This window comes from Phoenix dactylifera, chromosome 5 (assembly GCF_051530095.1).
Source record: "Phoenix dactylifera cultivar Ajwa chromosome 5, Ajwa_hap1_PhDact_Kaust_v1.1, whole genome shotgun sequence".
In the NCBI taxonomy this organism is placed as follows: domain Eukaryota; kingdom Viridiplantae; phylum Streptophyta; class Magnoliopsida; order Arecales; family Arecaceae; genus Phoenix; species Phoenix dactylifera.
In genome coordinates this window covers 27,434,098-27,457,334 of record NC_143194.1, presented here as the reverse complement: position 1 = coordinate 27,457,334, position 23,237 = coordinate 27,434,098, and the positions used below count along the sequence as shown (strand labels likewise).

Genomic DNA, 23,237 nt, shown 5'->3' with positions numbered 1-23,237 from the left:
AAAAATTTTCTGAATAATTTAACAATCTTGTCAATAATCATGAGAATATTGCTATTATTGCCCATATTTCAATTTCATCATAACAATTTGTTGTCCTATAGGGTGTCTTACATAAATTTCCACCAGCGTTTTCACGTTCTCACACCTAAAGTTTCAATTCCTCGCTACAAGTTCTATTTTGAACACATGGCAACCAGTACTGACTCCGGGCTTGTGCTAAGCCAGTGAATTCAGGTGTCTCTCTGTGATAGCTATCAAAGAGTTGATCCATAAAATTTTTAGAAGTATGCAAGCTAAAATTTTTTGTCTGATGGTCCATTCTGCCGGCTAGAAGTACTCACTTTGACTGAACTAATGCATAATTGTCTTCGGACCGGTTTGATTTGTGAATTTTTTTTTATTATTAAAATATTTTTTTGAAAAGCTGATGCTTAATTGATCATGAGAAAATGTCATATTAAAGAAAGGCTAATATTTGGTTAGATATATAACTTTTTAGACAAGTTATGTACGTACTTAATAAAGGAAAATTTTACTTCATTCTAAAGAGTATTTTTGAAAAAGAAAATTCTCCAATTCTAAACCGATAAAAATTAATTTTTTTTATATTTCATATATTTTTTATTAAATATAAAAATTTTATTTTTATAAAAAAGTTATTTTTTAATATATTTTATTTAGAAACTCTAACTAAATACGATATATATTCCTTTATTCTTTTGGTTGACCATGTTTTTGTCTCCTCTCCTCCGTAACCATTAACCAAATGAGTTGGTGTGAATATTCAGCTTTCACTTCTGCCCTTTCCCTATGCTCAAGGGTATAAAAGGAAGTGAGGTAGGCTTCATCCCATCAAGCCAATCTCCTCTTCAGGGTTCGTGAGCAACTATTCTCCTTCTCCAGGTAAGTTCTTTCTCTCGGCATCCAACCATCCTCCCTTAACTTCTTTGGATCCATTCTCTGTTTCTCAGCCTATACTTCTAGGGAAATATGCTTCCTTTCGTTCTATATTTTCATTCCTTTCTTACAGTTAAGTACATATTCTTGGTTGCTTTTGAACTCTGAGTTTATAGAGATAATTTTCATGCTCATATGGTTTGGAGTCATCGATATTTAATGAGTTTGTAGGCCTTCGCGACTAGAAGCATTCAATTTGTTAAGGAATTTCTGATCCCAAGCCTTGTCCCTCTGGAACAATCAAACCAATGCGAGACAGGATCATTGATAGGAAAATATAAGTGATGTTCTGCAAGATTTTTTGAGAAGAAAGGACGGGCAGAGCCATACCCAATTCGTTAATTTTGTCAATTTCATTTTATGAGAAAATCTCATGTTCCTCAGTCTTAAATAGGCTGCAAGCTAGAATATCATGCGTTTTGTTCATTTCTCTTTTATTTCTCATGAAATTCTTCTTCGGTTCTCAACCATGCATATGGTGAATCAGGTTTTGAGCACTGGCCTCGGTTGACAGAAGTTGTAGCATATCTTGTGTATTGCATGTAAACAGTATGCTAGGTTTTTCAAAATTTCCACTTTGATTTCTATCAAAAAAAGAAAGAAAGAAAAGAAAGAAAAGTTTGGTCCGCAAAGGTATGATTCTGATCTCAGGAAGATGCCTTGCTTCTTAAGAGTTGTCTAATGGGATTCTGCATCATTTAACCCAGTGCACCAGAAATCTTTAAAATCCACCTTGTTAGGGTGAAGCAATATATTTGTTAGAAACTTCAGGACAGATTAACTAGTTTTCTTGGTTGCAGCATCAGCTATGTTAGTTCATTACCATCATGTATCAAGATGAAAGTTCTTGAATTCTTGAATAAGTACAACGTGCAGAATAGTGCTCCGTGTCCTGCATTCAGAGTTGGATTATTGTTGTTTCTGTAATCATGTCACCTTTGGCTCTCAGGGCTTTGGTGGTAAGATGATACTTCAATCTCCATCCTAACCTACTGGACTCAGGATCTCTGATGCTGTTTGACGTCTCTTGCCTGAGGATAAGCGCTGATTATTAATCATTGAACTGCTTGATTGATATCATTCAACTCGTATATCTCTTCTTTAGATTTGAGTTCTAGTGCTTCCTTGAAGAGTAGCTTCCAATGTGGATATTTGATATACAGATAACCATTTTGTTCCATTCCTTAAGGTTGACAATCATGTTTGATAGTTTCACCATAGGAAGCTTGAAAACCATGGGTCCTCTTTTACTCATCAAAAGATGGAAGCACAGTCACTCGTGCAAGCTAGGTGCTGCTAGCTCCAAGCGGCTGTCAATTAATTTCACTCAGTTTACTTCTTTCTGGAGGCAAACTGCAACCTCCACTTCATGTGAATATGAGCCCTGTAGTCCTGTACGCCAATGTATTTCTCAAAACTATGCATCGATTCTAGATCAAATACCCAAAGAAGAACAGATATGATGACTGATCTTCTTGGAAAGACAATGGACTTTATATATGACAATACTATTGACTGCTGCATGTGTTGCTGTGGTAGATGATGGGGTTTGAACTAGCATGCCTTTGCACATCCCTTGTGCAAATATTTGTTTCAATATTACATTGTTTTTCCTGAGAAATAATAAATTGTCTTTCTATACTAAATAGTGTTAAAGTTAATAATGTCTCCTCTTGGGATGAAGAGCAACTTTGTGCAGGTCTCTGACATTTTTTTTTTTTGAGGGAAAATACTCCAACATTTATTAGCCCTCCTAGTTTCATTGTTTTCGTAGAAAATGTGCAAGCTTACAAACTTCTAATTGACATAGTTCATATCATGTCTGAATTCTTACAGGATGAGTGTGGAAACTGTCATTCATAATGGTGGATGCCACTGCAAGCGAGTCAGATGGCAAATAGAGGCCCCACCAAGTGTTGTTGGGTGCACCTGCAATTGCTCCAACTGTTCGATGAGAGGCACCACCCATTTTGTTGTCCCAAACGACAAGCTCAAGCTCATGGAAGAGTCCGAGCAGTTCCTGACCACCTACACCTTTGGCACGCATTCAGCAAAGCACATCTTCTGCAAGGTGTGCGGTATTACCTCCTTTTACAAGCAAAGGGGGAACCCTGATGGTGTTGCAGTGGTAATTAACTGTGTTGATCCTGGTACCCTGAAACATTATGAGATCAAGCACTTTGATGGGAAGGGGCTCCTCAAAATATAAAATTAGGCGACTCAAATGGTCTATGGCTGCAGTAACTGTTTTAGGTATCGGAAAACTGTAATAAGTAGCGAAAGTGATATAGATCTTAATGTAACATTGTAACTGAATCATGGATTTTTGTAGATTGTACTTTATTTGTTTCTATATACCTATGAATGTAAAATTTATTTAGTTTTGGCTCTTCTATGATTCTATCATTTGTTTTGTTGTCCTAGTCATCATATAGCTCTCATAACTGATGCCTATTCATAACATGAACAATTTGTCTAAGATTCATTCGCAGATGATGCCATTTCAGGAACAGAGGTAATTTATACTTCTACTTAATAATGATATCACTGGTGTCTGTATCCAGCCTCTTGGATCATAATGTCGTGTCGATGCCACCTTTTTCCTCCACTTCATTTGTCCAATTTAACAGAGTCCTTCTTGATCTTTTATTCTTCAATTCAACATGTAGTTGAGGATTTCTTCTTTTTTTTTTCCTGGTTTGATAGATATGTTATTTCTGATATATAATTGATTGTTCGAAAATCAAATAGAAATCCACTTCTTTATTATTTTAATAACTTAGGAACAGCAAGATCATAAATGCATGGATGATAATGGATGGAAGCTATTTAGTGGCTAGAAATTTTGGCATCAAAACTACCTGCTATCCAGCTGGTGAAGAGGACCACCAAATACTAATGGAAGTACTGTAGCTTGCTGGGGGCACTAATAGCCACAGTAACCATTTGTTCTTGATTCTTGGCAGAACACTTTCCTCTTTTGAAGTGGTAAGGGCTATTTATCTGTTTCTAAGTGTATTCTTGACACTGATGTTTTTCTATTTGATGATTACCGGGCACCTTCTTGGGCAAATAGACTACTTTATTGCTGATTACCACACAAGCCTTGCATGTCTGCTGTTTAATTGCAATTCCTGAGCCAGGATAAAAAGCTTCACCAGTCTCCACTCTCCACTCAATCTGTATATGCTTCAGCCCCTAATAAAAACACTCTGCCTTGTTCTTTTCTGAAGGGAGAGCCAGCTAAAGAGTGGGAGGATTTTTAACAAGTTATATACAATCGAAAAATAACCAGACAGAAGATCACCACCATCATTGCTTCCTTTCATGCGCATTACATGTGCCCAAAAGACTATACATTATATAAACAGCTGACACCAAAGATGAGCATTCTTTTCTTTTATGTATATCCATCTATAAATTTATGTTTTGTCTCTTGTTTATGCTTTAACATGAAGATCTTACTCGGCGCTTTGTACTTGATTATGAACCAGAAGTTGATTTTAAAGAGCCATTTAAGTGAGCTTATGCATCTCATCAAAATTTTAATCAACATTCTTCAATAATGTGTTGGATATAATTAGTTCCTATGAGGACAATAAATTTAGTTTTTCTAGCTCCATTTTCACTGCAAAACTGCACAGATATTGCTATGATACTGGCATTTTCTACTGTGCGCGTCTATGTCGTCTTCCTCTTGGCCCTCTTCCTCTTGGCCAGCGCCGATGCCACAATCCAAAAATGAATAGGTGTTGGAAAAGAAGTAGAAGGGCATATTACATGTGATGAATTTAATATTTTGGATCTGAGTATGATCATGAGACCTGAAGCCCTACTTTTCTGCAGCTGATGTAGTCTATATGAGTTTCTTATTCACATGCAAGAACGACAAAATCAATTGGCCTTATCCCCATTCCTGTGCTTACTTGAATATATACTATATACTGAACCATGTCATATGGTAAATCTTTCTTATGTTTATGTATCAGAATAAACACCTGAAAGTTTTACCATGGCCTGAGATTGTCATTGGCTAATAATTAACTACTACTTAAAATCCCAAATCAAGTAAAACCTCTGATTAAATCATCTCATGAAGACCTTGAGAATGCAGATATTTGCTTATCTAATATAAAACTCATGCTTTTCATCAAGCCGTGTCAGTGCTAACTAGATAACTCTCTAAATTCAGGACTGCTAAAAAATCTGTCTTCATATTACAAGGATATTACCAGCAGCAAACTTACAAATAGCTATATGTATGATTAGTCCCACTCCCCCTGTGTTCACATCCTCTTCTTTCATCGTTCCACATTATATGTGTTTTTACTTGCGTTACAATGTGTTTTTAATTGCATTACATTAGCTAGATTTTAGTTGTTTGGCATATTTCTTTTCTTATCTTCATGTCCTAGTAATAAAACCATCAGATACTGCTTCATGGGAATCAAAAAGCAAGTATTTAATTGGCAGGAATATGGTGTATAATTTTTCTTTTACTCTTGGTGTTCTGTTAGGTCGTTTGGGAACAGGCATAGGAGTATACTGGTACAGATGCATATTATATAATATAAAGTTGATTAATGAACTTCTCTGAAATCTGAAGTGAAAAAAAAAAAGCAAAAACAGAAGGGAGGTGTATTATTTGCTTATTTTACTCTCTGTTCAGTGAAAAATCCGATTCTTCAAGAATAAGAATCCATTTTAGTTCGGATGCAATGCTTCTAAGCAACTCTTTTCCTACCTACCGGAACATGTGGTTCTTCTTTCAGCCTCCCTTTTCCACTCTGTGATTCAGAAAATAATTACTTCTATCTGAGATCTGTCCACCTTCACATGTACTGACAGTGTTTTGCTTCAGTCTGCTAATTATGCTTCACATTGTTGGGCTTGTGAGTCTATTAAAAAGAAGGCACAGTTAGTTTCAGATACTAGTTATCAAGAGAGTGAGATGAGGGACATGCAATTATCCCAAAATCCAAGGCCTTTACCTCTCTCATGAAAGCGATGTCCACAAAACATTTGTTCTCCAGCATATTATCTCATCTCTGACAAACCTGAAGGCAGTTCACTCTCCTTTTCTGCAGTGAGCATTTGCTTTTGTATACAAAGGAAATGAGAGAGAGAGATTTATGCTATGATAAATAGATACCATCATGGACATGGTTCAATTATCCAGTGCACAATTTTTGTTACATTAATAAGAATCTGGAAAATTATATTCTGGATTACGAATGCAAACTTTGTCGAGTGTGCATATGATAGTTTCTTGAAAGACCGCAACATCTAAAGCAGGATATGGCTTCAAGTATCTAAATAACATCATTATCGACAGCTTAGTGTTCTCGGTATCTGAAGCAGAGGCATCAAACATGTAGAAATTTGATTAGTGCATGACCAATCTCTTTCATTTCTCTAGTCTCAGGCAACACGTATCTACTCATTATATAGTATTTACACCATGCAATGCACCATGGAAGATACAATTGGTTGCTCCATGGAAGCCATATACTCATCGCGATACACCAAATGTGCATTAGCCTTTATTGAGCTCTTCCAAAAGCTTCTTCTTTCTTTGGCTTCAAAGGGAGGTAAAGCATGAATTCTTCCTCCAGAGCCATGTGCTCCCCCCCAACTTGTTTGTTGACATCCGAATGGATTCTTCGACGCAGAGCAATGTACATTAAAAACCACCTCCTTTTCCAGCTATATTATCTGGTGCCCACTTTTTGCAGTGCATGCCACAATAGTTCTCAACTGTCCGGTTGAGCCTTTCTGAGGCTTTAAGCAAATGGCAGAAAACACTATTAGGTTTTGCCATCCACATGGGATTCTTAGAATGACATACTCTTTCTTACAAGTGGGTGAAATAATTCATATCTGACTTTATCTATTTAGGAGCTGTAGCTGCACAAGGACAAGATTGACAGTCCTATTGGTGACATGGAACAGCTACATTAGTGAATTCTATTATTCAAGTATTTTGATTCTTTATAAGTATTCAAGATCTATTCGGTAAATAATCATTACTGTACTAAGCACACGCCCGCATGAATCCTCACATATTCTTTATGTTTAAGTCCTGATATCCTCGCCAGATTAACAATTCAAATCTATTCAAATCCAAACACAAATACCACAACTTATGGTCGGCTAAAATATACTCGTGCTGCAGTATCTCCTAATCCATAATTTAGGACCTAATTCAAAAAAAAATAGTTGAAAGGTATTATTTGAGTTTCTTGATCCTGTATAAGTACTCAAGATCTACTCGGCGAATAACTGATCTACGACTAAATATATATTCATGTGGGTCCTTGCACAAATACTATGTTTTGTTAAGATATGCAAACTTGTATTTAGGCCCACCATTGTTGGCTACGTATCAAAAGGCAGATTAACCCCAAGTAACTCGGTTTCCTAGCTTTCTAGCTTAAACAGTGAATCCACAGCTATTACGTAGAATATTTATACGATATGTCAATAGTAGTCTAATCTGACATTATAATACTTTCAAGTACAAGTACTGGGTCTGAACATCTAAACAAAATATATTTTAAATATACGTACTGATGTAATCTACCAATATCCAATGCACCTCCATTCTAGATATGGGAAGTACTGGAGAGCACAGGGATTAAAATTATTGAACCAACATGTGCAAAATCGTTTGTCTTTATGTCCACTAAAAATAAAATTATTTTAATTGGAGGACAATATGGAAGAGAGTGCCATAGCTTGGCGTGCAATGTAATATGATCAGATCTTTGGGATAAAATTAATTGCAAATATGATCTGATGAGTAGAATGATTGGTTTATCGATAATCTTGGATTTCGAAGTGAAGACAAGGATCCCTGGCGAGTAAAATAGTAGTTGGTGAGAGTAAAAATTTATTTTATATGGTGATAATGAATGTATGGGAACACAACATCTTAAACATGCAAACATCTCGAATGGAACACATCACGAGGATCTAAATTTTGAGGATGACATCATGATAGTTTAGAAAAAATTAGACGGTTTGGTAGCTAGTCCTCTCAACTTCAAAATCAAATAATAGCATGTTAAAATTAAAAAGATTCAACACTGATTAAGATCTATGTTATTAAAAATATTTTTAAATGTAAAATTATGTACTTGAGTGGTTTCTAACTTATGCATCATATAGACACATAAATAAATATTTTTTATTCTGTTATTAAGCTAAGATATATGATAAAAGAGAATACCATATATTTAACATCATCTATGAGTGTTGTGCTTATAGATTGAAAATCAATAGAATTTAATGTTTAAATCATAGCAAAGCATGGTCTCATATGAAATTAACTATTTGTTTTTGTATCCATATGATGCATAGATTAGCGACTATTAAAAGGAGTAGTTTTTAGTTTCTAAGTATCTTTTGTTGTATAGATCACAATCAAAGATGTAGATATTTGATTTGGATGTCTTATTATAAATTTTAGAGTTGAGAAGAGTAAATTCTCTCCTCATAAGAGGACCAAACCCGATCTCCCTTTTTTTTTTTATCACGTCCAAACTTCTCTCTCTCTCTCACGCGCACACAGTCATCACCAGTTTGGTTTATGCACAATGAACCTACATAAACAAGTGAAGACACGATAATCTACAATTAACGATCTTGCTTACAAATATTATAACCTTCAAAATGCTAATAAAAGCAAGGAACCATCAATATGGAGTCTAGCTCATAGTCCGAGCTTATTGGCAAGGACCTGGTGAAATATTATACCTCTTCTATATTGTGCCTCACAATTTAGACTCTTCGATCATCCAACGAGGGCTTGTGCCGATGTTGGATGTTTAGTTTCATATTAATTATTTGTTACGAAGATCATAGATGCTTATACAGGACTAGAGAATCTAAATAAATCTTCTACCTAGTCTTTTGGATGAGATTCTGAGTTGTGATAAATGGTATTATAGCAAATTCGACTCATAATCTATGTGGATTAGAAAATACGCAGTACAGGTCTATTTATGTTGACCACTAATTAATCGTGGTGCTTATCATCGAATTTGAATGTATTTAGATTTTTGGCTCAGAGAGGGCACCACAGGTCACAATTTTCTAATTTTTAAGGTACTTTCACACAAGATTCTCAAGAGGATGGCCCATTGGATGACGTAGTTCCCACTCCCAATCAACCTGCAATAAAGAGAATCAACTTGTGCGATCCCTCCTGTAAACAGAAGATCAAGTTGATAGCCTAATTGAGTGCCCTTCTCTGCCACTGCCTCGCAAAAGAGACCTTTCCTTAACAGTGTACCAGTCTCATGCTTCTCTCGTCACATCGGGAATCATCATACCTAGGATCCGGTCCACATATTCCCAACCCGAACCGGGTCCAATGTCTGTATCCGGACCAGACCGGGTACAGGAAATCCTGAAGAGGCCCCGGTCACAGAAATTTCCCGTCTCCTCGTTTCGTTCCTTGACACGCGTCCACGAAGGACATGAAGGAGGACACATGTCGCGTTTCAGCATGGGCGAGCACCGGATCCATGCTTCTCCTGTCCAAAGAGAATAAATAATAACTTAATAATAAAAGATTTTTTTTTTTTTTAATCAAACTAGCTTGTGGTACGGTGCGTCTGCAGGGCCGACCATTGCTCTGATGGTCCCCCTACCCTCTGATCTCTATGACCTCGAGCTTTGACTGCTTCCCCCGGATTGCATCACCATGTCTCCCGTCGACTCGAGAAACTCTCCTGATCACATATCATCAGCCGTCCATTCATCAGCAGCCCAACATTAGCCATAGATCTCGCGAAGCAAAATAACTTACGATACTCCCCGGAGTATGAAGGCCATCTCCGGCAGGTTATCGTATACGTTGGTGTCATCTATTCCTTAGCCGCGTATTCCAATTTTTTTTTAAAAAAAGATGCCCACCCTGGCATGATCCGACGGCTGAGGTTCGTCGTACGTACGGGACCGGGAAGCATGCGACTGGGACGCGTCTTCGCAGTTCGGTAGGCCGTGGGTGCTCCGTGTACGTGTCAGAATTATATTTAACGGGTTCCGCTGTCTGCCGTTGTTCGCCGGCCAGCTTATCAGAGTTCGGATCCTCTCATCCACCGGTGTCGGAGCAGACCCACCCTTGGACGCTCGTCACCGCGGTCGCTGCGAGACCGCGGTAACTTGACCTCCAGTCAAAACAGAGCAACAAGAACTAAAATAACACGCGCTTATAGAGGTCTCCATGCGGATGAAGATCTGGCGTCAGCGTCGCTGCTTGAATCCATCCTGTCCGTTAGCGCGGGGCGTCGCAATGAAGAAGAGTGACGCTTTAGAAATTTTTACGAGATTATTACCGCTCACATTAGGATTCCTAAATAATATATATATATATATATATATAATGGTTGCTCATACTGATGTAGATAAAGCTAACAGAATCAAGAGAAATAAGATGATAAAGTGGTGGAGGAAGGACCCCATAGTATGTCGAGAGAATTTTTTTGGAGTATTGGGCATCAAAAGAAGCGACTCTATTCACCTTATGGTACACATGTATAATCTGTAAGACGCTACAATCCTCCACCATCCAATGAATATTGCATAGTAGAGGATTTCCATCCCTCCGCCATTCATCTCGTATCTAGTTGATCAGTGATTGAGTTCTTTTTAAGAAGGATACGCTCAGCCCTTAGCATCCGTCTCGTGTAAGAATGATATTTTCTCATGCCGCTCTCAGCTTCGTCTTATGGCTGTTAATATAAAGGTGTTTCGTTCTTAGGTAGTAATCAATTTTGAGTTATGACTTCTGGCCATTAAATTTACATCTGCTCCGTCTTTATTATTGAAAGCTTCAATCTTAAGATGGCCTGAAAGTTCCCAAAAATGGACAATTGTAGGCACTATAACAGTATTGTGGGGTCGGATGTATCTGGCCATCCTGAATGAGGTGACCGTGGTAGCTTGGTGATTTCAGCAGCGCCCTTTCCACTACCTCTCCTCATTCACTGTAGTTTACTACAATACTCTCTCTCAATATATAAAGCGAGAAAAGAAGGCGAGAAAAGAGGAGCTCTTTGTAGGAAAATAATATGTACGAATCGAAACCCTAGGGGCTCGCTGCGATCGGGAAGGAAGAACCCTAGTTCTTGGAATCGGAGCAGGGGGCCGGCATTTGGATTTCGTTGGATTAATTATTTCTTTTTCTTTTGTCGGTGTGCTGTGATTTGATGTGAGAGAGGGATCAGATCCGGGGATGGCCGATCTGAGCGGCGGCGCTGGCGGGGAGGGTCATGTGGCGGAGGCCGGGGGAGGAAATGCGGCAACATCGTCGGCGGCGGCACCGGTAATGCTGACGGCGTCGGCGTCGTTCAAGGGGGAGGGGAAGGCGGGGCCGGCGCTGAGGCGGAGGCCTTCGATCAAGCCGAGCTTGGAGGTGGAGGAGTTCATAAATATGCTCCATGGATCCGATCCGGTGAGGGTTGAGCTCAGTCGACTGGAGAATGAAGTCAGAGGTGGGAATGCGGTTCGATCCGTCTCTTTTTTGATCTTTTCTTGTTTCTTTTTCCTTTTGGGGCATTGAGGTGTTTTCTTGTTTGGTCTTTGCAGACAAAGATCGGGAATTGGGGGAGGCGCAGGCGGAGATTAAGGCACTCAGGTTGTCAGAGCGTGCCAGGGAGAAGGCAGTTGAAGAGGTGATTTCACCCTTTTTTTTGAATATTCGTCTTGGCGATTGTTCTGTTTCGTTTTTTTTTTTAACTTCATTGTGGACTTATGATTCTAAATGCAGATTTAACTAAGTTTTTTCTTTTATTGACACTGTTGATTGATGCTTCTCCTTGTTCTCTTCTTTTGATGATTTCCATAAAATCGTGTCATAAATCAAATTGCAGTTTTTTTTTTTGAAATTAGAGAGTGAAAAAGTGAGTTTTTTTTTCTTTTGATCTTGTCACTACTGGTATATAACTCTATGATTTTTTTTTGTTGGGTTTGATTATTTAATATGTTATATTTTGTCTTACTTGGTTTCTATGCAGAATAATTAAAATGTCCGATAAAGTGCTCAAAAATATTGGTTCAATCTCTGATATGGGCTATTTTCTTGTTTCCCAATGATATGGATTTGGATCTCAACATAGCTTAAGCTGATTTTCAATTGACCACTAATTAGTTAGTGTTTCTGTTCTGTATGTTTATTTTGCGTTGCACTGGCAATATTTATCATACACTCCCAGTAAAGAACTTTCCAGCATCCAACAGTTTTATTGTTATTATCATTTTATTTGAACTAGATTTCTTAATCCTTTATTTTAAAATAGAGGGAAAAAGGACTTGTATTATTATTATTGTTATTATTTATTATGGGTTGCATTCTGATATTTTTCTTTCCCATTCAGCTTACAGAAGAATTGGCTAAGGTGGAAGGAAAACTAAAGCTAACTGAATCACTTTTGGAAAACAAGGTAGTCCATAACATTTTTTTTTGCTATAATTTTGGCTATCCATTTTTGGACAATTATTTATGATGAAGTGCTTTTGCAGAATCTTGAAGTTAAGAAGATAAATGATGAGAAGAAAGCAGCCTTGGCTGCTCAATTTGCAGCAGAGGCTACGCTTAGAAGAGTTCATGCAGCTCAAAAGGATGATGACATGCCCCCTATTGAAGCCATTCTTGCACCACTTGAGGCAGAGCTGAAGCTAGCTCGCCAAGAGGTACCATATGCTGCACCATCATGTCCAGCTGTTCTAAATCTCATAATTACCCAAATAACTTAGAACCCATTTTAGACCTATATTTGTTAACTGTTGCATTAAACCCACTCCTGCCAGACATCACCAAATTATTTGGAAAATCATAAGTTTAGTTGAAACTGTTACATGTCTATGTACTTTCTTTTTTCTTTTTTCTTCCCATTGTCATGACCAATGGAGATAAATGCTTGAAGCTTTTCACTTATTGTTTGCTGTTTCATAGATTTGCTGCAAGATTTTTCGGAGTTTTACTGAATCCTTTCATTTTCACCAACCTCTCATTTTCTTTTAACTATTTGTGCCCACTTTATTTTATGAGTGCAGCATATCTGTGCCCAATTGCCTGCGCCCCTGTATGTGGCTGCACTTCTAGCATGGTGATTAGCCTGTGTGGTGGAGGGCCATGCACTGCACATGGTCCCATGCATGAATTGAGTGCCCCTCGCTGCATGGGCATATCATGCATGCGCCACCGAGGAACCATGCTTTAACATTTTAGTTTTTAAACGTTTGTACTTTTTGCTGGACAACAAATGTAGCGAAGGTTTGTACTATCGTAAAGTGGTGGCTTGTCTTATTTGACGGGCACTTTGGATGTTTGTGTTTCTGGTTATGTTAGTTTTCTTTCTAATCTGCAGTATACAGGAGTCTTCTGTTTTACATTTAGAAAAGAAAAGATCTGTCATAACAATTCGATTTGATTTGGAGAGAGAAAATTGGGGAAGAAATAATATTTGTCAGATATGATAGAGATGGTAAGCCACTGGATATTATCTTTTTAATAGGATTTTTTTTAGTACTTGCCATCTACTAGTTATCATGTAATAAATTTTTCTATGTGAATTAATCAATTTCTCACCTTTTTTAATGTAGTTTAGATGTTTGTCCTACAGAGTTACCATCTTGGCGGACTGGTTTTGTTTTCCTTGTGTTTCTTGGTTTTATTCTTCATTTGTATGTAGCAGAGGTGTGGCTTTGCAAGTAAAGTTTAAGCTGGTGATCTCCCTCCTATGTTTTAAAAAAAAAGGAAGAAAGGGAGAAGGGTTACAGAAGTTTTTGTCCATATTTGTTGATATCCTATTCTACATAGTTTTGTCATGAACTAACATCAATGCCTGTACCCTTCTACAACTTTGATATTTTGTAGCACTGTAGGATCATCTAGCCTGCAAAACGAGATCTTTTCACTAGTGGGTGAAGGGGTATCTGCCTGTAACATTTGCATACCAATAGGATATGTAGGAAGATGGTAATATTTTGACAGTCACTCCTTTTTTGCAGATTGCAAAGCTACAGGATGACAACAGGGCATTAGATCGTCTCACAAAATCAAAGGAAGCAGCTCTACTAGAAGCAGAAAGAACTGTTCAGATTGCACTTGCAAAGGCTTCTATGGTGGATGATTTACAAAACAAGAATCAGGAGTTGATGAAACAGATTGAAATCTGTCAGGTATCCTTCAATAAACCATTACTCTGTAACCTCTGAAAATATGGAGTGAGGATTGGGTTTTTTGATTATGAAAAGTTAAAACAAATTTACTTTTCTATTTGTCCATTCTGCATTCTGTAGGAAGAAAACAAGATTCTGGATAAAATGCACCGCCAGAAGGTTGCTGAGGTTGAAAAGCTTAGCCAGACAGTAAAGGAGCTAGAAGAGGCTGTTCTTTCAGGTGGAGCGGCTGCAAATGCTGTTAGGGATTACCAGCGGAAAGTTCAGGAGATGAATGTAACATATCTCACTGCCATAATAATTATAGAGCTCGAGAAATTTCTTGAATCATTGTTGCTTTTGGTCTTTCATTAGAGCTTGAAAATGTACATAATGCTATTTCTCATCACTTATTAATTTTATGTTGATATATGCATATATATTTGCTTAGGACGAGATGAAAACCCTAGACCGGGAACTAGCCCGTGCGAAGGTTACAGCTAATAGGGTTGCTGTTGTAGTTGCAAATGAATGGAAAGATGCTAATGACAAAGTAATGCCTGTTAGACAATGGCTTGAGGAGCGAAGATTCATGCAGGTAGGCAGTAATCATTGGATCAGTTATTTCATGGTCTAATTTTAAGGATGTCATGTTAGTGTCTATTTCTTACTTATTAGAATTATTCTCTTCTTTTAGTTAAGCAATTTATGGTAATTGTCACTCAATATGTTTCTTATGGAATATATATATCATCAGCCGTAACTTTTGTTACAGGGAGAAATGCAGCAACTTCGAGATAAGCTTGCGATTGCAGAACGCACTGCACGATCTGAAGCTCAATTAAAAGTAAAACACCTAACTATACCCTCATATCTCATAAGTATTTTATATTCTGCGAACTGGTTTTCCGAAAAAGCTAGTCGACATTTTATCTATAGTGATAATAGATGATAATTTATTCTTTTGAACTTCTCAGGAAAAATATCAGTTGCGACTTAAGGTATTAGAAGAGGGATTGAGAATGTCTGCAAATGGTGGCAGCCGTACCAGTGTAGAGGGAAGGAGTGTCAGTAATGGCCCTTCACGTCGCCAGTCCCTTGGTGGTGCTGAGAATATTTCCAAGAGTTCTCCTAATGGCTTCCTATCTAAGAGGCCATCTTTTCAGTTGAGATCTTCTTTGTCTAGCAGCACAAGTGCAGTACTGAAACATGCCAAAGGGACATCAAAGTCATTTGATGGTGGCACTAGGTCATTGGATCGTGGTAAGGTCTTTGCAAATGGGTCTGGCCTCTCACTGATCAAATCTTCTGATGCAACTAGAGAGAATGAGGCACATGGCAGTTGGAAGGAAAATCCAGATGAGAAACCCAGTGAACTCCCCAATGTTGATACAGATAATAGCGTCTCTGGGTTGTTATATGACATGTTGCAAAAGGAGGTAATCACCCTGAGAAAAACATGTTATGAGAAGGATCAAAGCCTGAAAGACAAAGATGATGCAATCGAGGTACTTTTGGCATTCTAATATATAATGGTGCCACGCCTTTGCAAAACTTGTTTAATTTGTTGTGCCAATCTTTTGAGATGCAGATGCTGGAAAAGAAGGTTGATACATTGACAAAAGCAAAGGAAGTGGAGGCCAAGAAAAAGAGAAGGGAAGTAGCTGCTATGGAGAAGGAGGTGGCTGCCATTCGGGCAGAGAAAGGGCAAGATAACAGGGCTAAACGACTTGGCAGTTCCAAGGGTCCTGTAAATAGTTCCCAGCTGCTGCCAGGGAGGTATGTTGAAGAAATTGGTCTAATATTGTTGTGCATGATGTTACCTGTTAATTGGCCAAGTTTTAAAGAGCACTGTACACCACTAGTTTTCATTGATGACTCCGTGTTACCTTTTTTGCTGCATTTGTGGCAAGATCTGAATTTCATTTTCCTTGCTTATCATCACATATAACTTCAACCTCTTCTATCGTGGATGTTTATTTCACCCTCATAACTTTAATTTTCATGAAGATGTTTGATTTATGCCTTTTAGATGTGGCTTTAGTTTTAGCTGACCTCTTATTCTGGCTGATGGACCAGCACTGGCATGCATCGGTTCTCCTTGATGATACATCATTGAGGTTGATCCTTAGCTGCATATCAGGGCAAGTCAAAGGCCAATTATGAATTAATTTTAGTATGTGCCACCGATCATCAGGTCATTTGTCCACCAATGACCACAAATGTGTATGATGTGTTTTGTATGCTTATGTTTTTCCTACTTTTAAATGATAACAATCTGATTGCATACAATGTCAATTTTTTAAATCACTTGGAGCCTTAATTTCGATTAGATCAACTTTCAAGTTGCTTTTTGAATACATTCATTTACAATTTAGGATATCTATGTATAGAATCTGTTAACTTATGATTTTGAGTCCAGTGCAACACTTATGCATCACTGACATGATAGACTTGTTAAAATTGAGTGCTCGACCTTTCTTCTTTCTATGAGGAAAGAATATACGAGAACGGTCCTTTTTCTGCACCAAATTTCCTAACTAAAATGTGAGCAGATATCGATCAGCTGCGATATTGTGTAGAGTCCACTTTCGAGGGTAAGGGTGATAATTTTCTCCATTGCAGATAAAAAATAAGACTTTACAATGTGAAAGTTGAGTTTCAGATTTGCGGTTGGAATGTGATACAGATTCAACAAAGCCCAAGCTAGTCCACCAGCATTAAATTTTGGACATGAATCTCAAATCTTTAGCTGTATCCCTAGTGGTAGGAAAGTTCTACTTAGGGTTGCTTTCTTACTTCAGAATCTCTTTAGAAACTCTGAAGTGACTTCCAAAGCACTTCTTTTTTCAAAATTTTTCGAGCAACCTTCATCCTGGTACCTTCAACTGGATCTGCTGCCACTCATAAACCTGCATCCGCACCTGCACCTGCTTCAGGTAACTAAGGTTGTACCACAGAGATACCGAGGGAAAACTATTACTTCCACACGCAAGGAAACCGACACAAACATTAGGGGCAGTGAATTTATAGACCTATCTACAATAGTTTTTGACTCATGTAGCATGTGAGGATATTGAAAATTGTGTTCATGCTCAATCAAGAATGTACGTCAATAACTCACGCATCTCCAATTCTTTGCCCAAGCCTTTTAATAGAGTGGGGGCCTTCAGTGTGAAGAGGCCTTATTGCTGGATGTTGGTCCTTTAAACTATCTAGAGTAGTGAAATAGGAGAACAACCATGTGGAAGCATTTAACTGGCATGAATGAGAAAAGCCTACACACTTTACATAAATACTTATTGTGTATATTGCTAAGTGGGCTAAGATTAACCTTGGTCATTCATTCAAGACCCTTAGGAAACCTAATAAAGTCCTTACCATAAAATGTAAATAGATCAATCTGTGGTAAGTAATCGACCAATTCTAAATGATAATACAGAATTGTCAAGATCTGCTCCCCACTTGGAACAAGTGCTGATGTAACCCAAATTGGCATCGACAATAGTAGAATCAGCATCAAAAAAATATCTTGACATTGACTGTGGAAGCTCTAGAAATGCAGGACAAAATGTTCGATGGTTGACACTTTTCAAGTGTTGGTAGTGCCCTTTAATATGACCCTTTATGTCAGGGCTGTTCAAAAGTACCTTCTTTTACTGAATGACCATGAGTATCAGTGACGGTGGTTGAGAAATTGACTTTTAGTTGAGCCCCTTGAACTGCTGCCCGTGTTTGGCAGATCAATCTGTGAGATATAGAAAGTAGAAACCTTGTCAATGATGCTTGTTTGTCCGTCATGATATTTACCTATTTAGTGACTCCTATCATACAAAATTCAGTTAATTGCTTCTCTGGATAAACAATTTTAACTTGCATCAATGTGGATTATCACCCATCTTAGTAATTATAGTGACAAGCAGCACTAATGATAGCTAATGCATCTTACTCTCTAGTAACTCCAGATGGTGAGCATAGTTATTGACGTTCCAAAAAAAAAAAATACTGCACGAGCCAATTTTCTTTTCCTTAACTATTAGTTTCCCATGGTAACCTCATTCCTTGAAGATGTCACAGCTAATCACCCTTCCTAAACAACATATGCTACTGATGGACATCCATTTACTCTTTTTATTTCGCTGCAGTATATTCAAAGTGACATGCTCATTGGTTTTCTTGTTGATGCCAATAAGAGTACTCATGTTGCAACTAATTGGCGGTAACCTAATGGCTCTGAATCTAGAGCATGTAGTGGTTCTTTCCAGATAATCCTGAATATGCTTCATCCTCAAGATCTATTGGATGGGTTACTGAACAGTAAGCTCCAGGAAATGACAATGACTCAATGCCCATAGGTTATGATTTATCTAAAATTTTGGCTCTTATTATTTTGGTAATTGAACTCATATAACTAAGATGTTGGCAGATATGATATCAACATATCGGCAAAGATTTTCTCTAACTTTTACTACCTCAACTGTGTTTATCAATGAATAAATTTCAAAATCAAAGCCTTAATACAGTTATTAATCCTCTTTTAGATGATATATGAATATCTCGGTTCCAATAATTTGGCCAAGATTTTGTGATATTTTGCTTCTTTTAGAAGTTCTCCAACCTTCCATCTTGGTCAAAATAAACCGATCTTCAATTCATCCACCGGTCTCTCATCAAGGTGACCGATACCTCCGGATCTAAATGCATTGAGGGCAGTCTTTGGATGATTCTGCCCGGTCCGTGGGATTGGAAATGGTATTTCCAGAATTAAAAGACATGAGGCCCCACCTGGCCCATGTGAACTAGGCCTCCCCCAGCCCAAACCTTCATATATGGATGAAGGATCTGGAGGTAGTACATGATGACATCTTCACAACAGCCTACTATCACAAGCGAGTAACATATTGATATTCAAAGCAGCAAAATCCTTAACACACATCAGCTATAATGGTTGTTATTGGAAAATTTTCCCTTCTTCAATATTATACTATAATTTCTATATTAATGCTATTGAATCTATTTGAAGAGTTTTGTTTCTTAAATCAAAGCATTCACTTTGGAAATTGATAGTGGTCCTTATGACTGTAATTTCATATTCCTATATTTTTTTCCCAATCTTTTAGCTTGGTAAGTGTTACCTAGACACGTGCATCCAGCTCCAAAATCGGTGTGGACATGTATCCGAGTTGGATGCATATTAGTTACTTGGATACTTATGAAGTTTTGGATGGCCACCTTCTAAGATTAGAAGAGAGTTGAACTCTTTCAAAATGAGTTTGATCCTCAGTGTTGATGTTAGGAGTGAGTATCTATTCGTTTTAGGAATTGGTCAAGGATGTAGGTATTTGAAACAATTTTGCAAAATATAGTTCTTCTCATATTCTTAAGTTAATTGGGAAGTTTAAAAGTGAATATTGATAGATCTTAACAAACAAAATTGTTTTAATAGTTTAAACCATGGTTTGCCGTACCGGTCCGTACCAGCCGGTACGGGCCGGTACGTACCGGTCCGGCCTGGGACCGGTACCGGATCAGCGTGGAATCCGGTACCGGTAGTTTATTGTTGAAGAACCGGTACGGGACCGGTACGGACCGGTACGGGACTGGTTCGGACCGGTACGCCACCGGTACGGACTGGTACGCCACCGGTTTCGTACCGGTCCGGGCCGCCACCGGTACGCCGACCGGTACCGGTACGGCGGACCCTGGTTTAAACAGTATTTAAATGTATAAATACATCACATAGTTAAAATTATATTTCATCCTATGTGTCCATGTATCCCTTTTTCCCTCTTGCTGAATCACACACTGGGATAGGCGTCCAAATCTAATTCTTGTATCCTGTGTCTGTGCAATACTGGTAACTGCTGTTTGAGACCATTACAGTAAGGGGTTATGGATATGGCTATTAGCTGTTACAAGATAATTAAAAAAAAATCCTTTAAAGCCATTAATAACGGTCTTTGAAATGCTTCATTCTATGATTGTTGTTTGTGAATAATGATATCACTCCAACCATATCTAAATATGTTTTCTTTTGCCCTTCATGGATGCTCCAATCAGTTGTATGAGCATAAAAACTCTGTAAATTTTCAGAAATCTTAAAAGACCAAGATGTTCCTCCCTCACAATTACTTCAACCTATTAGGAAAGTTTCAGTTGCTTTTATTTTTTTTTCTTTTTAATGCCAAGGCAAGTTTCAGTTAAGTTGAAACTCTAGAGAAAGCCATAGTTAACCAAAAAAGCTTAAGCTATTTGATTTATTTGGCTTTTTGCGATTTTTTTTTGAAATTCAGGTCTTTGTTATCTCAGTAGAAGGACATCACACATCCATCCAATGTTGTTTTGTGTTTTAGTTTTTGTCAGTAACCAATTTTTTGATGCACTTGGGAGAAAGTTTTCCAATTATGCTTTGTGGGTTTTGTTTCTTGAACATTTGCATCCAGCTTCCAGAATCAATACTGGTTATATATCTGAATTGAGTATGTGTTAGACGCTTGATATTTTGATAATTTTGCAAAGTATAACTTGAACTATGAGTTCAACCCACTGCAATAATTACGTTAACGTGAGGTCCTGTTCTTTTTATAAATTGGCAAAGAATGTGAGTGCTAAAATAATTTTGCAAAATATCATTTTTGTAAAATGTTGAAGCTAATTGGGAAGTTTGAATGAGAAACATGTATACTAGAAGACCTTAACCAATATTTTTTTAGTGTTTTCATTTGTACAACATTTAAATATTGTAATTAAAGTTACTTTTTGTGTATCCTTGAAGCTCTTTTTTTCTCGTTGAGTCAGACAGTTGGGCAAATTTTTGATTCTGATTGTCATGCCCATCCCCATGCAATATTATTTATGAAAAATTATTACTTATATGCAGATTAGCTTTCCATATATATAATGTCCAGCTGTTAATGATTAAAAAAATTAGGAACCATGATTTGTTGTTCAAGGACTGGCACGTAATGCATATCATATTGTATCATACTGTTGCATGATGCATTGGCATGTAAAATTATTTGACATTGCGAAAAAAAATTTGTTGAAGGCAAGCTAGGACATTCTAGAAACTATACATCTGGCATGCAGGATGCTTTTGAATTTTAATTGCTTTCTCATGAGGAATGTGCACATGTTGAACAGTGGAATGTAGACTAGCATCTTGAGTTAAACTAAAGACTAATTGTTGTTACTGAACAATCGAATTACATGTATTATACTGTTCAAAGATATCAAACTCACAAACCAGTTCAGACTAGTTTAATATGTATGTGTGTATAAAATCAAAGACAAAAACCTTGAATTCTATATCGGATCAATACCTATTTTACTTATACTATTAAATTAAAATTAATTAGTGTTTTATGGGAAAATTAAAATGTCTTTAGATATTGTGTGGATAATCAAATGTGATTGATTTGATACGATTACTTACCAGTGGTAACATATTTCGTGTTCGCTGCAATACACTGTGATATGGGCTCAGATGGATTGATACACACTAATGCTGCCTGGTACACCAATGCTTCTATAAATCTTGCCTGCAACCTTGCAACAGTATATATAGACTGGCCACTTAAATTGTTCTACTCATTGAGCCTTTTTGCTCATATTGCTGCTGCATGTTATGATTGTAAGCATATTATTCCTATGGATTAGGACCATTCTTCAAGTTACATAAATGATGCTTTCATCTTTCTCCTCGTTTTTGTTGCAATTGAAGTTTTAGCTTGATGGCTTAGGAAAATAAAAATTGTTAAATATTTCCGTCTGCCAATCCATGAAATTCATGGGCAGAAATGCAAACGATTTTTTTTTAGAACTCTTCAGGTATATAATAAAAGCATATAATCTTGAAGGCATAGGTTTAATTGTTAGTGGACATAATACTGTTTTCTAATATAAATTGATGTTTAGGTGTTAAACATTTTGTTCCTTGATCTGTTTTAATTTCTAATGATACTGTTTGTTTTCTGTGAATTCAGAAATGTGCCTCGAAGTGGGTTGATGCGTCATTTTCAATGATTATATACCAAAATTGGATGTAGCAAGACTTACGGAAGAGGACTTGTTCTCCATTCCCTTGTTGTCCCTTATTTTCTTTATTGATTTTTAGATCAAGACCAGCATCTACGACCTGATCATCATCAATTTGTATGGGAGCATAATTGGAAGAAGAGGTCGTTCTGCATCTGACTCTTGACTGCTGTAGTGAATTAGTGGAAGTGATGCTGAAGTTGGCTAACCTTATGGCATGGCACGTTCATTTTGATAAGATAGTTCGTGTTTGTTTGTATAGGTTGGTGAGCGCTTGTTTTCTTCTCGTTTTGTAATTGTTGGCAGTGTTCTGGTTTCTTTTCTCTTACCAAGGTTGTGAATATTATTGTAATTTCAGATTAGTATTTGTGTTATTCAGTGTTCACGCAAAGTTGGGTTGGTGTTGATTTCGGCTGTGTGATTGCTGCTTAGAGTAAGAAAAGTTGGTGATATGTGATCATTTATCAGAAGTTGAACTAAATAAAATTTACAAGAAGTATTACGGCAGATATATGGGCAGCTTGAGCTTGTTTCATGATGTCTTTATCAAATGAGGTAACAAATAAATTCAGGGTTTTTAATGCCACGCTGACCCTTATTTTCCTTGTTATTGGCTGCATACTTTTTTTTGGCGATACTTTGATGTTTTCACCTTCTTTTCCTTGTTATTTGCTGCATATTTTTTTTGGCCAACTTCGATGTTTTCACATACACCTGAACTTTGATGTTTTCACTTACACCTCTTAGTTTTGTTCGTCCATATATAAGCCTCTCCTATGCTCGGACGTTGACGCCGACTAATTTGTGTTTTAGTGCGAGTTCTGTGCAGTGTATACGTCCTTTTTAGCAAACATCCAGCCATGCACAACCAAACCACGCGCTAAGGTATATATACACACTTTGGGAATGAGAAAACAATACATTCAAAAATTAAGCAGATCGGTTGTAGAGTCCCATATTATAGTTCTGGTATGGTTGGCCACATAAGTTACTGTCTAATCAGCTGTACTATTAGTTTCCTGTAGATGCTTGAAATCTCAAGAATTTAATGGTAATTTAAGATTGGTAAACTT

General features: G+C 37.4%; 1 protein-coding gene and 1 pseudogene across 3 annotated transcripts; both read left to right on the top strand.

The window, feature by feature from the left end:
- Positions 1 to 747: 747 nt before the first annotated feature.
- On the top strand, positions 748 to 3,350 carry LOC148703521 (uncharacterized; annotated as a pseudogene). 2 transcript variants are annotated; one of them, XR_016413262.1, is made up of 2 exons: positions 748 to 903; positions 2,794 to 3,350. The product of XR_016413262.1 is annotated as an uncharacterized LOC148703521, transcript variant X1 (transcript). The 2 variants fall into 2 exon arrangements; XR_016413263.1 differs by lacking the exon at positions 748 to 903 and adding an exon at positions 1,005 to 1,029.
- A 7,018-nt stretch (positions 3,351 to 10,368) lies between these two features.
- On the top strand, positions 10,369 to 22,555 carry LOC103695922 (microtubule-associated protein 70-1-like). Its single transcript, XM_008777373.6, has 11 exons — positions 10,369 to 11,459; positions 11,554 to 11,639; positions 12,342 to 12,407; positions 12,487 to 12,657; positions 13,978 to 14,148; positions 14,269 to 14,424; positions 14,579 to 14,725; positions 14,903 to 14,974; positions 15,105 to 15,635; positions 15,719 to 15,906; positions 22,113 to 22,555. Exons 1-11 carry the CDS (start codon positions 11,201 to 11,203, stop codon positions 22,150 to 22,152), a joined length of 1,887 nt encoding a protein of 628 aa, XP_008775595.4. The 5' UTR covers positions 10,369 to 11,200; the 3' UTR covers positions 22,153 to 22,555.
- Positions 22,556 to 23,237: the final 682 nt, after the last annotated feature.

What these genes read in the sequence shown, in the direction of transcription:
- LOC103695922 (XM_008777373.6), top strand. Translation starts at nt 11,201, where the DNA reads ATGGCCGATCTGAGCGGCGGCGCTGGCGGGGAGGGTCATGTGGCGGAG. An exon ending in TGAAGCTAGCTCGCCAAGAG is followed by an intron (nt 12,658 to 13,977) that starts GTACCATATGCT and finishes CCTTTTTTGCAG; the next exon opens with ATTGCAAAGCTACAGGATGA. An exon ending in TCCCAGCTGCTGCCAGGGAG is followed by an intron (nt 15,907 to 22,112) that starts GTATGTTGAAGA and finishes CTGTGAATTCAG; the next exon opens with AAATGTGCCTCGAAGTGGGT.